At 37.8% G+C, this 14,508-nt stretch overlaps 1 protein-coding gene across 1 annotated transcript in view; it reads right to left on the bottom strand.

The window, feature by feature from the left end:
• The window catches only part of LOC106869736 (phosphatidylinositol 4-phosphate 3-kinase C2 domain-containing subunit alpha), a 173,789-nt gene that overhangs the window by 18,075 nt on the left and 141,206 nt on the right, over nucleotides 1-14,508 (bottom strand). The window contains exons 15-21 of the mRNA XM_089354773.1: nucleotides 7,170-7,334; nucleotides 6,876-6,981; nucleotides 5,357-5,418; nucleotides 4,840-4,920; nucleotides 4,219-4,407; nucleotides 2,613-2,706; nucleotides 1,106-1,200 (exon numbers count right to left, since the gene is read on the bottom strand). Of these exons, the coding sequence (XP_089210899.1) occupies nucleotides 1,106-1,200; nucleotides 2,613-2,706; nucleotides 4,219-4,407; nucleotides 4,840-4,920; nucleotides 5,357-5,418; nucleotides 6,876-6,981; nucleotides 7,170-7,334 (792 nt within the window). The remainder of the gene's footprint in view (nucleotides 1-1,105; nucleotides 1,201-2,612; nucleotides 2,707-4,218; nucleotides 4,408-4,839; nucleotides 4,921-5,356; nucleotides 5,419-6,875; nucleotides 6,982-7,169; nucleotides 7,335-14,508) is intronic.

Genomic DNA, 14,508 nt, shown 5'->3' with positions numbered 1-14,508 from the left:
CTCTAAGCTCTGAGATCAAATCCTGCTGAGATCAACTTTGTCTTTCATCCTTCTGGAGTCAATAAATTAAGTACCAGTTCAGGCTGGTGTACTGGCATAATTGTTAAGCATTTGATAGATGCCTTCTTGTATTTGCTCTGGCTTTTTGCCTTCTGATTTCAAATCTCACCATGATCACCTTGAAGAACAGGTTTAATCCATTGTCTGTTTAATGCCACTACCTAGTCTTGGGTGCATTTAGCAGAGTTCACTCAGCCAATAGCTGAATCTGTCCTAATGTGACAACAACTGTTTTGACATAAATCCACAAATCAGCAATGCTCAGATAATGAACAAATGCTTGCAGAATGGTTTCGTTGCTCTGTGTGCATCTCAGGCAGTCCCTCCTGATGGCATATCTGCACCTGTTTAGTTTGTCATGAACTGGTAGTGTTGTTCAGTAATAATTTCAGTAGGGATTTTCTTGGAATTATCCATGGAAAACCCCAGCTGAAAATTCCAGTCAATTCATCCTTTTTGACACCCAGTGTTTTTTCTGAGAATGACATCCCTTTTTCTAATCCCTAGCCTTCTAAACATTGTTTATGCGGAACTTCCACCAATAGCACTGACTGACTGTGAGAGGATGATGAACGCCTAGCAACTTGTACAAAATTTACTCAACAACTTGCAGTTATGTACAACATGTAAATTGTATATTTTAAGTGAGAGAGTCTTTCCAATATTCAATACATAAGAAATAATAATATGAATAAAATTCACAGTGAGACTAATAAATGTTATTCGTATTTTATTAGTTAAATTAAAATGCGAAACAATTAACATTTAGAACAAGTAGAAAGATAAATTTTTATTCAGCGCATAGATACTGAACAGTATAGATATAAAGGCTGGCTGGCTGCCGACCAATTTTTCTGCTTTTAAAAAAGAAAAAAGGGTTTTATCCTTTATATCTATACTGTTCAGTATCTATGCATTGAATAAAATTTATCTTTCTACTTGTTCTACCATACATTTCAGCGCTTCGAAAAACAAACTTGTTTGTTTACATATGGCGTAATTAACGTTTAATTTGAATAACAAATAAATAATATAAGAAACAAACCAGAAAAATTTGTGAGCAAACTGGATATTATTACAAGACTTCTCTAATAACATCTTAGCCAGTGGGGAGTTGTGATAGCAATCAAACTTGAGGGCCTGACAATGGAGAAATAGAGGATTGAAATAAGTAATAGGCCAAAGTAAATATATACAAAATGAAATGCTTGCTTGAAATATTGTGATCAAGAAGTAGAATAACAAAATAGTGAAAACAGAGAGCTTCTTACAATGCGAGAAGGAAAAAGTTTAATACCCCTTTTTTCTACTGGTTTCAGCCATGTTGGGGCACCACCTGGAAGGGCTTAGTTGAACAAATTGTATAGAATAAGCCTGGTACTTATTCTACTGGTCTCTTTCGGTGAATCACTAGTTTATGGGGATGTGCATAAACCAACATCAGTTGCCAAGCAGTGGTTGGGGACAGACACACTTTATATACATACATACACATATATATCTATTATAGGTGCAGGTGTGGCTGTGTGGTAAGAAGCTTGCTTCTCAAGCACATGGTTCCAAGTTCAGTGCCACTACATGACACCTTGGGCAATTGTCTTCTGCTATAACCTCAGGTCAACTAAAGCCTTGTAAGTGGAATTGGTAGACGAAAACTGAAAGAAGCCCATTGTATATCATCACAGACACACAAATATATATATATATATATATATATATATATATTTATATATATGTATGTATGTATGTATATATTTGTGTGTCTGTGTTTGTTCCCCCACCTTCACTTGACAACTGATGTCGGTGTGTTTACATCTCTGTAACTTAGCGGTTCAGCAAAAGAATCTGACAGAATAAATACTAGGCTTACAAAAAATAAATCCTGCATTCGATTTGTTCGACTAAAGGTGGTGCTTCAGCATGGCTGCAGTCAAATGAAGTAATTGTAGAGCAATGTGAGATGAAATGTGTTACTCAAGAACACAACGCATAGCCTGGTCCAGGAGTTGAAATCATGATCCCATGATCATGGGTGCAACACCCTAACCACTAGGCTACGCACTCCCAACAACTGAATATATAAAAATAGCACCTGAAATATGCAACAGTTCTAATAGAAATAAAGAGTGATTGAAATATATATTAAGAGCAATTAGAAGAGAGATAATTAACCCTTTAGTATTCACATTACTCTGTTAAATGTGGTGCTTATTTATTCACACTATTTTGAATTAATCATACATTATTTTATATCATCAAGGTTTCATTGATGTGATTGTTTATTTGGAGGATGACATTGTAAAGTAGGTGTAAGAGGCCAGATCTGGCTGGTTTCAGCATAAAACATGTAGAGTATTTGGGCCTGATATGACCGGTTTAAATACTAAAGGGTTAAAATATATAAAAGCAGTTGGAGTATTTAATAGGGGCAATTGAAATATATATAACAGGGACGGCATATACAATAGTTTTTTTTTTTTTATAATTGAGTTGTTATTACAGATTATATAATGAAATATGGAAGGCTTTTTCCAACAAACAGTAGAACATACCTCTATTAATTGGGGAAGATAATCAATAAGTTGATCAGTTGGAAGACTCTGTAAACAGTCAACAGCCATTTCCCTGACATGGGCATCAGGATAACTAGAAATAAATAAAATAAAAACAAAGCAGAGAGTAAAAAAAATATAAGAACATAAATTCTAATGCTTCATTTAATTTTGTAATATATATATATATATATATATATATATATATATTTATTTATATTAAGGGCATTACTACACATAAATGCCTCATGCTATGAGGGACTCTTAAAGTCAAAACTACCATAAATACAGTGTACCGAACGCGAGGGAATGCAACTCTTGAAATATATTTAAAGGGAACAATTATGAATTTTTCCCTTATGAGGTTTTTCACGCTGACTACTTGATAGATTCTTATAAAGATTTTATCCTATTTTTAAATTATATACTGGCATTGAGGTGGCAACATTTGAAATGTCGTCTAGGCAAATGCTGCTGATGAAGACTGATCAAATTTACGTTGTCAAACGTATTTGAAGAGTCAGAAACCGGTCCTGCATTATCCAATTCTGGGTTGTACATTTATCGAATGTTCTTCCTAGAGATAAAACAGATTTTTCATGTTTGTTGCACACACACATCTCTGCCAGTATATACGCAGTGAAGCTGTGTATATACAATAGCGTTGTATTTGTATTGACTGCTATTTTCCAGTAAATATTGGTGCCTTGTTGTACCACTCATCTGCATCTGATACTGGATCATCACCTCTAATGCCCCCTCGGTTGTGGCAGGACACTGCTTCTGTCTCTCTGTCATGCTCTAAATTTCATCCTCTGAAACAAATGCCCTGCCTCTCCCCCAGTTCCTTGTCTTGTGGGTTACTTAGTTACCCTGCTAGTACTGGTGCCACATTAAAAGCATCCAGTCCACACTGTAATGTGGTTGGCATTTGGAAGGGCATCCAGCTGTAAAAATGTTGCCAAAACTAACTTTGCCTGTGCTAGTGCCACGTAAAAAGCACTGAGTCCACTCTGCAGAATGGTCGGTGTTTTGAAGGGCATCCAGCCGTAAAATTCCTGCCAAAACAGACACAGTTGCCATGGGTAGATTTTCTACCTGGCCGGCTCCTATCCATGCATGCATGGAAGATGGATGTTAAATGATGATGATGATATATATGTGTGTGTGTGTGTGTGTGTGAGGCTGCCCTCGCCACTGCTTCACAAATGGTGTTGGTTTGTTTACATCCCAGTTATTCAGCAGATCAGCAAAAGGGACCTATAGAATGAGTACCAGACTTATTGGTACTAAGGTTGATTTGTTTGACTAAAACCCTTCATAGCAGTGCCTCACCATCGTCACAGTCCAACGACTGAAACAAATAAAAGACAGAAGATAAGAAATTGAAAAAGCTACAGATTGACGTGGTGATAAATATTTTCAGGGACTGTTTTGAAAAAGGAAAGGGAAGTGAAATATAGACAAGCACCAACCGGTGAGTGCATTTGTAGTCTTTATCAATTACAAATCTTCCCAAATATAACAATATTGGTTTCAACACATGGATTTAAATCAAAATTCTTGCAAAACAAATTCAAATAATGGAAACAGAAGTGATAATTACTAAGGAAGAAGTAGTTCAAAAGCCTGAGTTGGCTGAATTGGTTCCCAGAGTTCAAGCAAGCTATATATTTCAGGTAAACAATGGGATTTCCAGCTGGGAACAGCCTGGAGGACTCGTGGAAGGAATGCAGGGTTATCCATTAAATGTTCTCTCTTGTCCCACAATAACTTCAACTCAACTTCGGTGCACCTGAAAATAGAAAGGACAAACCAATTAGATAAAAATAATTAATTTGATTAACACATTTAATAGTTTTAACCCCTTAACTCTTTTGCATTTAAACTGGCCTAAATATTCTACCTGTTTTATGTTCAAACAAATGGATTTTGTCTTGCTAGTTACTTGGTGACCTTACAAGTGCTGTTTCCATGTAAAAAGCACCCAGTGCACACTGTAAAGAGGCTGGTATTAGAAAGGGCATCCAGCTGTAGAAACCATGCTTTTGCTAAGCCAACAGTGGAGATTGGTGCAGTCCTCTGCACCAAGCCCCTTTCAGGCCATCCAACCCTTGCTAGCATGGAAAATGGCTGTTAAATGCTGATGATGGTGATTATTATATATTTCAATGAACTTTTTTTTAAATGGAAAGAACTGGAGTTGTATAGAGAAATTAAAACTTACTGTGTAGCAGAATCTTTCTCTAAAACACCAGCGATTATCTCCCGATCTTCTGCACTTAAAGACTCAAAAGTTCTCTTGATGCTGAAATCAAAAACAATTTGTAAACTCATTGATTGAAAGACGAAGAGAATATTTTGATAAATGTGAGCTGAGGTTTTAGAAGAATGAGTCAAGACAAGTAGAATTAAGTGACTTGTCCACAATGATACAAGTGCTGTATGACATGAAATTATTACACAATAGTCATTCTCACTAAACTGCTTCAACTACTTATCTGTGTGTATGTGTGTATGAGAGAGAGAGAGAGAGAGAGAGAGAGAGAGAGAGATAGAGAGAGAGAGAGAGAGAGAGAGAGAGAGAGAGCATGGACATTAAGGCTAAAACTAACTGACAAATGGTAACAAAAGGGTTAAATCCAAAGAGTATACAAGTCTGATAGTTTGCATGCACAACCATAAAATTAATAAAAAACTGAATTGGACATTATAATAAGTCATTATATTTTAAAACAACAAACCTTGGAAGAATTGTGGTTGGTTCAGAAAAGATCATAAATTTCCCAAAATCTGGCAGGTTTATCTAAAAGAATAAAAGAAAAAATATATGTTAAGCCTTTGTGTGAGTGTGCATGTGTTGGTTAATGTGGTTAATGTGGTGTTATGGGCTGTGATGAGCTATGTGGTGTTGGTGGAGAGGATTGCAGATGAGGCAAACGGAAGTGAAGATTGCAGAAACCAGCGGAAGAGCCATGGGGCCATGTATGGGGACAAAGCATGTGCGGGCAGTTTGATGGGAGACGGCGCATGTGAAAGGTCGTGTTTTTCTCTGGTCAGTGATCGCTCATCCCGCCACGGTCAACAGGTAAGGTCTCTGTATTTCTTTCTCCCTTTTGCTTCTTTTTCTGTTGTCTTTTTCCTCCATCATGCTACAGCTAAGAAGCTTGCTTTGCAACTACATGGTCTCAGGTTCAGTCCCACTGAAAGGCATTTTGGGCAAGTGTTTACTACTATAGCTCACATGTATTGTGAGTGAATTTGAAAACTGTGTAGAAGCCTGTTGTATATATATGTGCATGCATGTGTGCACGTGTGTCATTGTGGTTGCATTTGTTCCTCTCCCCTCTGCTTGACAACTAGTGTTGGTTTGTTTATGTCTTCATATATTAGCAGTTAAGCAAATGAGACCAACAGTATAAGTACCAGATTTATATAAAATAACTTTTTCATCATCATCATCATCGTTTAACGTCCGCTTTCCATGCGAGCATGGGTTGAACGATTTGACTGAGGACTGGTGAACCGGATGGCTGCACCAGGCTCCAATCTGATCTTAGCCTGCCAGATCAGATTGGAGCCTAGTGCAGCCTTCTGGTTCACCAGTCCTCAGTCATATCGTCCAACCCATGCAAGCATGGAAAGCGGATTTTAAACGATGATGAAGATGATGAAAAAGAAAAAAAAGGTTCTGGCATCAATTTGTTTAGTCATGGTGGGGGCCCCAGCATAGCCACAGTTTAATGACTGAAACAGATAAAAGAAAACAGATCCATTAGGCTGTCAGTTGCATGCCTAGATGGTTTCAAAGATTCTTTCCGTGTCTCAAAATAGGTGAAGAACACAGAATATGCTGCGAAAGCATTCAAAGAAATATGAACTAATTTCCATTGTTTGCAGATGAACTAGTATCCTACTTGGGTGTTGATTGTCATGGTATTGGTGATGGTAGTGGTGGTAGCTGTAGTGATAGCCATGGTGCTGGTTTTGTTGCTGGTGACGGTAGTGGTTGTAGTTATAGTGATGGCAGTGGTTGTGGTGATGGTGGTTGATGTGATGGTAGTAGTTGCAAGTGAGATTGTTTGTTTCCAGTCCTCCATGAAAAGCATGTCTGGCCACAGGGAAAATATTACGCTGCTGGGAAAAATGTGAGGGTTGGCAACAGAAAAGGCATCCAGTCCTAGAAAATCTGCCTCAACAAATTCTGTCTGATCCATGCAAGCACAGAAAAGTAGAAACAAAAATGGTAATGATGATATTTACCTGTAAGAAAATACTTTCTGAAGTGATGGCTGAAGACGTGGGACCAAGTGGGTCAGCTGCAGTTCCCATAGTCATCGGCACCAGTTGACTACCTTGTACAAGATGTCTGGAATTAAAAGACAAAGGAAAAAAAGATGACACATATTTATAACAAAAAGTGATTTTACTAACATTGTCTGATGATATGGATTTATAACTTAAACATACAGCCAACACACAGACACACAGACACACACATATTTGTTCTTTCATTCATTTTACATTGTGTTTCCCATCTATACAAGCATAACTTACCCTTTGTAACTGAAAAGCTGGACAGTTGCTCCGGCTAACACCACTGGCCCATGGTTCACTGGATGGTCCGATGATGTGTTGCCAGAACTTGGAATTCCACGCAATGTTAAAGATAATCGACTTTCCCGAGGTATTGAAAACAATTGCAGAGTTTCAAAATCTAACCTGTCAAATAAAAAAAATAAAAAAAAACATTTATATATACTCAAACGCAGGATAATGCTAATAATATAGCCTGAACAGGATAAGCTACCCCTATTTTGCAGAAAAAAGTGTTGGCAGCCGGCTATGAGACTCGAACTCACACCTCCGTGATTACGCGTCACGGTGCTCTCAGCCATTAAGCTAAACCGCCCTCACATTTCAACGCTTCTAATGTAAACTTCGTTTGTTTGTTTACGTTCATCGTAATTTGGATTTAACGTATTTATATATACATTACACACACACACACACATATATATATATATATATATATATATATATATATAAAGTGGGCCAAAAGTCAAACATCAAAACAAGACATTTTATTTACATTATGTTATTATCATTATTATTCATTTTGTTCATCACATACAAGTCCATTGTTATTTTATTTATTTCATTCAATTTTTGAAAAATCGAAGCATGCCATAGACAATTCTGGAGTGTATTGAACTTATTTTGTGCGTGATTTTTGGCCTACCCTCATCATCATCATCATCGTTAAACATCCACTTTCCATGCTGGCATGGGTTAGACGATTTGACTGGAACTGGTAAGCTGGAGGGCTGCACCAGGTTCCAGTCTCATTTGGCATGGTTTTCTATGGCTGGATGCCCTTCCTAACATCAACCACTCTGAGAGTGTAGTAGGTGTTTTTATGTGTCACTGGCATGGGTGCCATTTACATAACACCGGCAACAGCCATGACTACGATTTCATAGGTGCCATTTACAAGACACTGTCAATGATCGCGACTACAATTTCACTTGGCTTGACAAGTCTTCTTAATCGCAACATATCACCAAAGGTCTCGGTCACTTGACATTGTCTCTGTTAGGCCCAACATCCAAAGACCATGCTTCACCACCTCATCCTGGGTCTACATCTTTCACAGGTTCCCTCCACAGTTAGAGATCAACACTTCTTTACACAACTGTCTTCGTCTATACGCATTTGTCTCACTTGCCTACCACATCTGAGGCTTCTTATGCCCAGTTTTTCTCTCAAGACATTTATGCTCCGTTTTACATGCACTCTGACATTGCACATCCCTAAGAAGCTGCCCAACCCATGCCAACATGGAAGCTGGATGAAGATAGTGGTGAACCTAAGCAGGCAATGGGTAACTTTTACTTTTCCACCTTTGCTGGTCATCAGCAAACATATTTTTCACCATCTTCCCTTTCCATTTCTTGAAATTTCTCAACCACCCTGTTTGTGGTCTTCCTTTAACCGTTCTACTAACGATAAGGTGGGAGTGGGGTGCTGTCGACCATACACTACCATATTTGCTGGAGGTGGAGTGTCAAGGTGTCACGTTACATAATCAAATCACTTCATTTTCAACCTTTTTATTATCATCTGAAGAGTTTTATAGGTTACAGTTAATTTGTTTTTATGTATGTCTTTTTTTTTTGTAAATATACAGAACGCTCGGATCTATTTCAAAACGGGGGCACCAGTTTTCATTTATGTTTTATGTAGTGTTTTTGGTACCGAAAGACTTTCAAACTTCGTATACTTATCTATTTTGTGTTATAGAACAGAAAAACATTTTTGTATTCGAATTTATTTCATGTAAAAAATTGTCTTATTTCGATAATTTCTACTAATCACTGACGTCTATTCAGTTGAAAACAGTTAGCGCTGTAACGGTGTATATCGTATTAATCCCCTAACCCTAACCCTAAAACTAACCCTAACTCTAGAATCCGAACTCTAAAATTGTTACACACATAGATACGCACAGCGTAATTTATTATATAAACAATATATGCGTATAAATTACGATTAAACCGGATGAAATATGTCACAGGGAATAACATTTTTATGACCGCCCAGCAGTAACTCTATTCAGCTGAATAGACGTCAGTGATTGGTTGAAATTACAGAAATACGACAACTTTAACATGGAATAACTTGTGATGTACGTTTTTTTTTGTTCAGAAGACTAAGAGTAAAAGATGTTTTATATGACACATTCTACCAGTGTCCCAAGTTTCAAAGTGTTTCGTTAGTGTTTCGTTAAGAAAATACTGGTGCCCCCGTTTTGAAATAGATCCGAACACTCCTCTCAACTTCCGTATGAGGTCGAGGGTCCACTCCATCACCCTCAGTTTCCCAGGAAAAATAATCCTTTGCGACATTTTTGGAGGTCAGATTAGTTGATAGCACATGAAAAACTGTTGATAACACAAAAAGAACCTATGAAAAAAATTACTTCCCAACAAACGCTAAAGGGGATAAGATTAGATCTGCGAGACTCTGAGGGTCTTTTCCCACTGGTTTGGAAGTCATATTCGTTGATAACACACGAAAAAAAAGTTGGGGGGGGGGGATACAGAAAACTCTGTGAGAGGGTGTGTGAATACCTCGGACTGTCACCCCATCCTGTTTTTTTGGGGTAAAAAGTCCTTTGCGGTATGTTCGGAAGTCAGATTAGTTGGTAGTACATGAAGAGAAAAAAAGAAAGAGAAAAAAAAGAGAAATAATCGAGAGAGACGTTCTATATTTTTTTCCAAACCACCATGGATTGAACGAATATAGGGGCTTCATTGTCTAATGCGTCCTTCCTGTCAAAAATGGTACTGTATCATTTGGCTGCTATTTCTAAAAGGTTAGCGATCGCTTAGAGACTCGATAGTCAGCTGGGCGGTGTGTAGATTCCTTAACGTTCCGTCTGTTAAATGGCAACTGTCCCTTATTCAGCGCCCACCACTTACTCTTTATCGTATATCAAAGACAAAAAAAAAAAAAAAAAAAAAAAGCGAACAGCTACTGTTGAAAGAAGACAGGAAAAGGAAAAGGTATTGCAATGGCTGGCTTGAATTAGTAAAGAGATAACATCACAATTGATTGAAGTGTTGCCAGTTTGTATCTTGTCACTCTCGTTGGCATGGTATAATAAAACCCTTCGTCGAAGAGAGAGGAGACAGAAAGAGAGTCTGAAGTGTATATGTGTAGGGATGATAAACAAATGAACGAACGGAGCCGTTAGCACTATTGCAAGAGATAGGAAGGAATCGAAAAAATAAAATGATGCATTAAAAGGAAAAGGAAGAGAAAAAAGGCAAAGAATGAAAGAGAGAGAGAAATGTGGACGGAAACTAGAAAAAGCACAGCAGAAAACAGAAAAAGAAAAGATAAGTAATAGAGCAAAGGAAAGATAAAGAGATAGAAGAGAAAAATATAGTGTTTTATGGAAGGAGAGGGGTTCCAGCCTAACACACACGCAGAGATTAGTTGAAGATGTTCTCCACTCACTGATTGTTTTAATACAGCGTTATCTTCAAAGGCAAAACAAACAGTAACGACCATTCCTAAATATCCCTACAGGGGAGACAGGTTGTTCTTAGACAGAGGCAGTACGAACGTATGAGAGAGAGAGAGAGAGAGAGAGAAAGGGAAAAAGAAAGAAGAGGATAAAGTAAATGGGAAAGTCTTAAATAAATAATGCCATGTAGCAGACGAAATGAAACGCCAGGAAAGAAAACAAATCGATGGCAATAGAGTGGCACTACACCGAACCCCGAAAATGGAATCGTCGTCTGCTGCTTCACTGTCCTAATTTCCTCCCCACCTCTCTCTCTCGTTATCATTCTCTCTCCTGACTGTGTTACCATGTTCTTGCTTGCTTGAACTTAGCAGGCGGCGTGTACGGTGCCCGGTGACCTGCTTGTGACCTTGCAGGAGACCAACTTTCAGCTAATTAACCTGGACTAAGACTCATGCTGACCTCATCTGACACAGTTATCTGTTCCAGCAACCTCAGCTGACCTGCTTCAACCTAGTTCCTACATTTTTTTCTCCTTCTTCGACTCGCGCTGTCTGTCAACCTCTCTCTCTCTCTCTCCGTCTATTTCTCTCTCTTCCCTCTCTATATTTCTCCCCTCATTCTATTTCTCACGCTCTCTCTTTTATTCATTTCTCTGAAAGCACTCTTAGAATGAGATTTCTTACGTTCAAGACGTCTATTCGGGTAGGGGAGAGAAAGAAAACAACAGAATAAAACCAGAACATTTATACGTTATGCATAAGCAAAAACAGAACCAAAAAAAATATTAAAAAGGTATTTATTGTATGTGACAAGAATTGCTGCATCGAAACCGTTGCTAAGCGGATGATAACGAAAAGTTTATTTGCTAGAAATAGTTACTACTACGATATTATAGTACAGATGAGAACAGATTTTTTTCCCATTCAAATAATTATAATAAATCCTTTTTAATTTTGGCCCAAGGCCAGGAAAAATTTAAGGGGAGGGTTTGGTTGATTATATCGACGTAGTACTTGACTGGTACTTTAATTTTTATCGACTTTGAAACGATAAAAGGCAAAGTTGACTCGGAAATGGTGCTGTTGATATGAGTTAGAACTCTTGTGTTATCAGATGTCTACTAAAGTCTAAAAAAATATGAAGCATGTATAAAATAGAGACCCCCCGCCCCTAAACAAATAGAAAAAAACTATATTATAAAAAAACAAGCTAAATGATAATGATATACTTGGCGAACAAAAGAACAATTTCGAATAATACGATTATTATATTAGGTAACATGAACCTGCATATGTACAAATACATACATACATGGACGGATACTTGCATATGTTCGATTGCACGAATACACAAGCACTCACACCTGCAACTATGCATAAACGCACAGATATAAAGGAGTGTACACTTGCATGTATGCAACGTTTACGCACATGCACATATATACACATACATAAATACACACACACATTTTCCCCTCACCACAGTTATTCAGACTCGGCATTAGCTGCATCAATCTAATCATCCGAGGAGCGAGGGGTAACAAAGGTCAAAGACTCTGACCGTAATCCTTAATCCCTTGACTAACTTACACAGAGGAGGGGGGAGGGAGAACACCACCAACAACAAAAAACGAAGGTAAAATAAAACCCCGGTGAAGTGATGTATTCTTTCTTTTACAATTTGGGGATTCATTAGTAATCCTATCAGTAAAAACTTGATTTAAAAAAAAAAGAATTTGAAACTACTACAAAAAACAAAACAAAACAAAGAACTAAAAATCTGCTAATGAAATATTTAGAAAGCGAGCCAAGAGGCTCAATACATTCTCAATACCTGCCTCCACATTTTCAGTAACTACCAATGTCTCAAACAGAATATACATTTGGTTTTTCAAGCAAAAGAATTATCTGGAAAGGAAGGTCTGCAAAGATAACAATCTCTGCTCCTCACCCCTGAGTAACTATTTTGAATGCATCAACAAGGGAGCACAACTTGCTAGAAATAAGAGCTAAATCATCCTAAAGATTATCAGATTGAAAAGAAAGTTCCATTACATTTCAGGTTACATTTGTCTCTTTCCTATCTTTAAATGCAATAGAACTTTCTTTCTAACATAAGTGGCAGGCTGTAAAAGAGGGAGTAAGCTGCCCTTTCCATTCATAGATTGGGCTGGCACCTTGGGCTAGAGCTAGCAACCCCTTAGCCTCTCATGTCAGGGGTACAGTGAAGGTGTTGGCAGCAGGACGTTGGATAACTGACAAGGCAGCAGAATCCTTGGCCAATGGCTTCAAGGTTATTGTGGCCAAGCAGAAGATCTATAGTATCAGACAATGGTTGAGTGTCAACAAGCAAGTGAGCTGCTATTGGGACTGAACCCAAAACTATCTGGTTGGGAACTAAACTTCTTAACCACATAGCCATTGTTTAATATAATAGCTGATAGAAAAGTATGAAAGGAGAGAGAATTTAAAAGAAATGTGAAACTAAAGGACTATATCTATTGTTAGACATAGTCTATCAGATATCTTATAAAGACTTGACCCATTTATGGGTGAGACACAAAACAAAAAGTTAGCAGTACATGAAACCTGTGCAAGTATATAATTGTTCCTAACATAACAGGCACAAATCCAGGAGGATGTTGGTTAATTAAATCAACTTTAGTATTTGACTGCTACTTTACTTAACACTAGAAAGATGACAGGCGAAGTTAACCTCAGTGGGAATTGAATTCAGAACGTAAAGAGCTAGAAAACAAATACAGAAATGTATTTTTGGTGGTACTCTAATGATACCACCAATCCATCGTAGAAGGCGGAGGAGTTGGATAATTAAATCCATGCATCCTGTATTTATATTATCAACCCTGGAAGGATAAAAGGCAAGGGTGACTGTGGTAGGATTTGAACTGGTATATCCTACAAAGCCAGAGCATAAAGTATTTCATTTGGCACTAATGTTTCTGTCACTCCATCACCCTTGTATAAGTATATAAGTATAATGGTGTCTGATTTAGGCACAAGGGCAGAAATTCTGAGGGGAAGGGCTCAGTCAATGATGTTGCCTCTTATACTTGACTGGTACTTCGTTTTATTGACTCTGAAAGGACAGAAGGTTAAAGCTGACTTTGGTGGGATTTGAACACAGAATGTAAAAAGCTGGAACAAATATTCTTTTCTACTCTAGGCACAAGGCCCAAAATTTTTGGGGAGGAGGCTAGTCAATTAGATCGATCCCAGTATGCAACTGGTACTTAAAGTTTATCAACCCCGAAAGGATGAAAAGCAAAGTCGACTTCGGCGGAATTAGCTGGAACAAATATTGTAAAGCATTTTTTCTGGCACAAGGCCAGCAAATTTCAGGAGTGGGGAAGTTGATTACATCGGTTCCAGTGCTTAGCTAGTACTTATTTTTATCAACCCTGAAAGGATGAAAAGCGAAGTCGACCTTGGCGGAATTTGAACTTGGAACATAAACACAGATGAAATGCCACTTAGCATTTTGTCTGGTGAGCTAATGGTTCTATCAAATCACTGCTTTACCTTGTGTAAGTGTATAATGTAAAGCAAAAAATCAGTCAAGTAGTAGGAAAGGTCCCCCTCCACCTCTCTCCCACTCTTTCTCATAGAACTGGATGCTTGCAAAACAAGTTATTCTCATTTAAATGAGTATATCAGCCAAACTCAAGCCTCAGTTGTGACTAACTTCAACTTCTCTTAGAAACTGTCTAGAGTAACTCAAGAAAATTCCATTTGCAGCTTGGAGACAAACATGGACAGCATGGCACAGATTAATTACTAGAGACTGGTTAGAAAGACTGGAGAAACAACCACTTAATATTTTTGAAAAATGAAGTAA

Source organism: Octopus bimaculoides, chromosome 7 (genome assembly GCF_046866305.1).
Source record: "Octopus bimaculoides isolate indiv1 chromosome 7, ASM4686630v1, whole genome shotgun sequence".
NCBI classification, from domain to species: domain Eukaryota; kingdom Metazoa; phylum Mollusca; class Cephalopoda; order Octopoda; family Octopodidae; genus Octopus; species Octopus bimaculoides.
The sequence above is the reverse complement of the archived record's forward strand: the minus strand, read 5'-3'. Positions and strand labels throughout refer to the sequence as shown.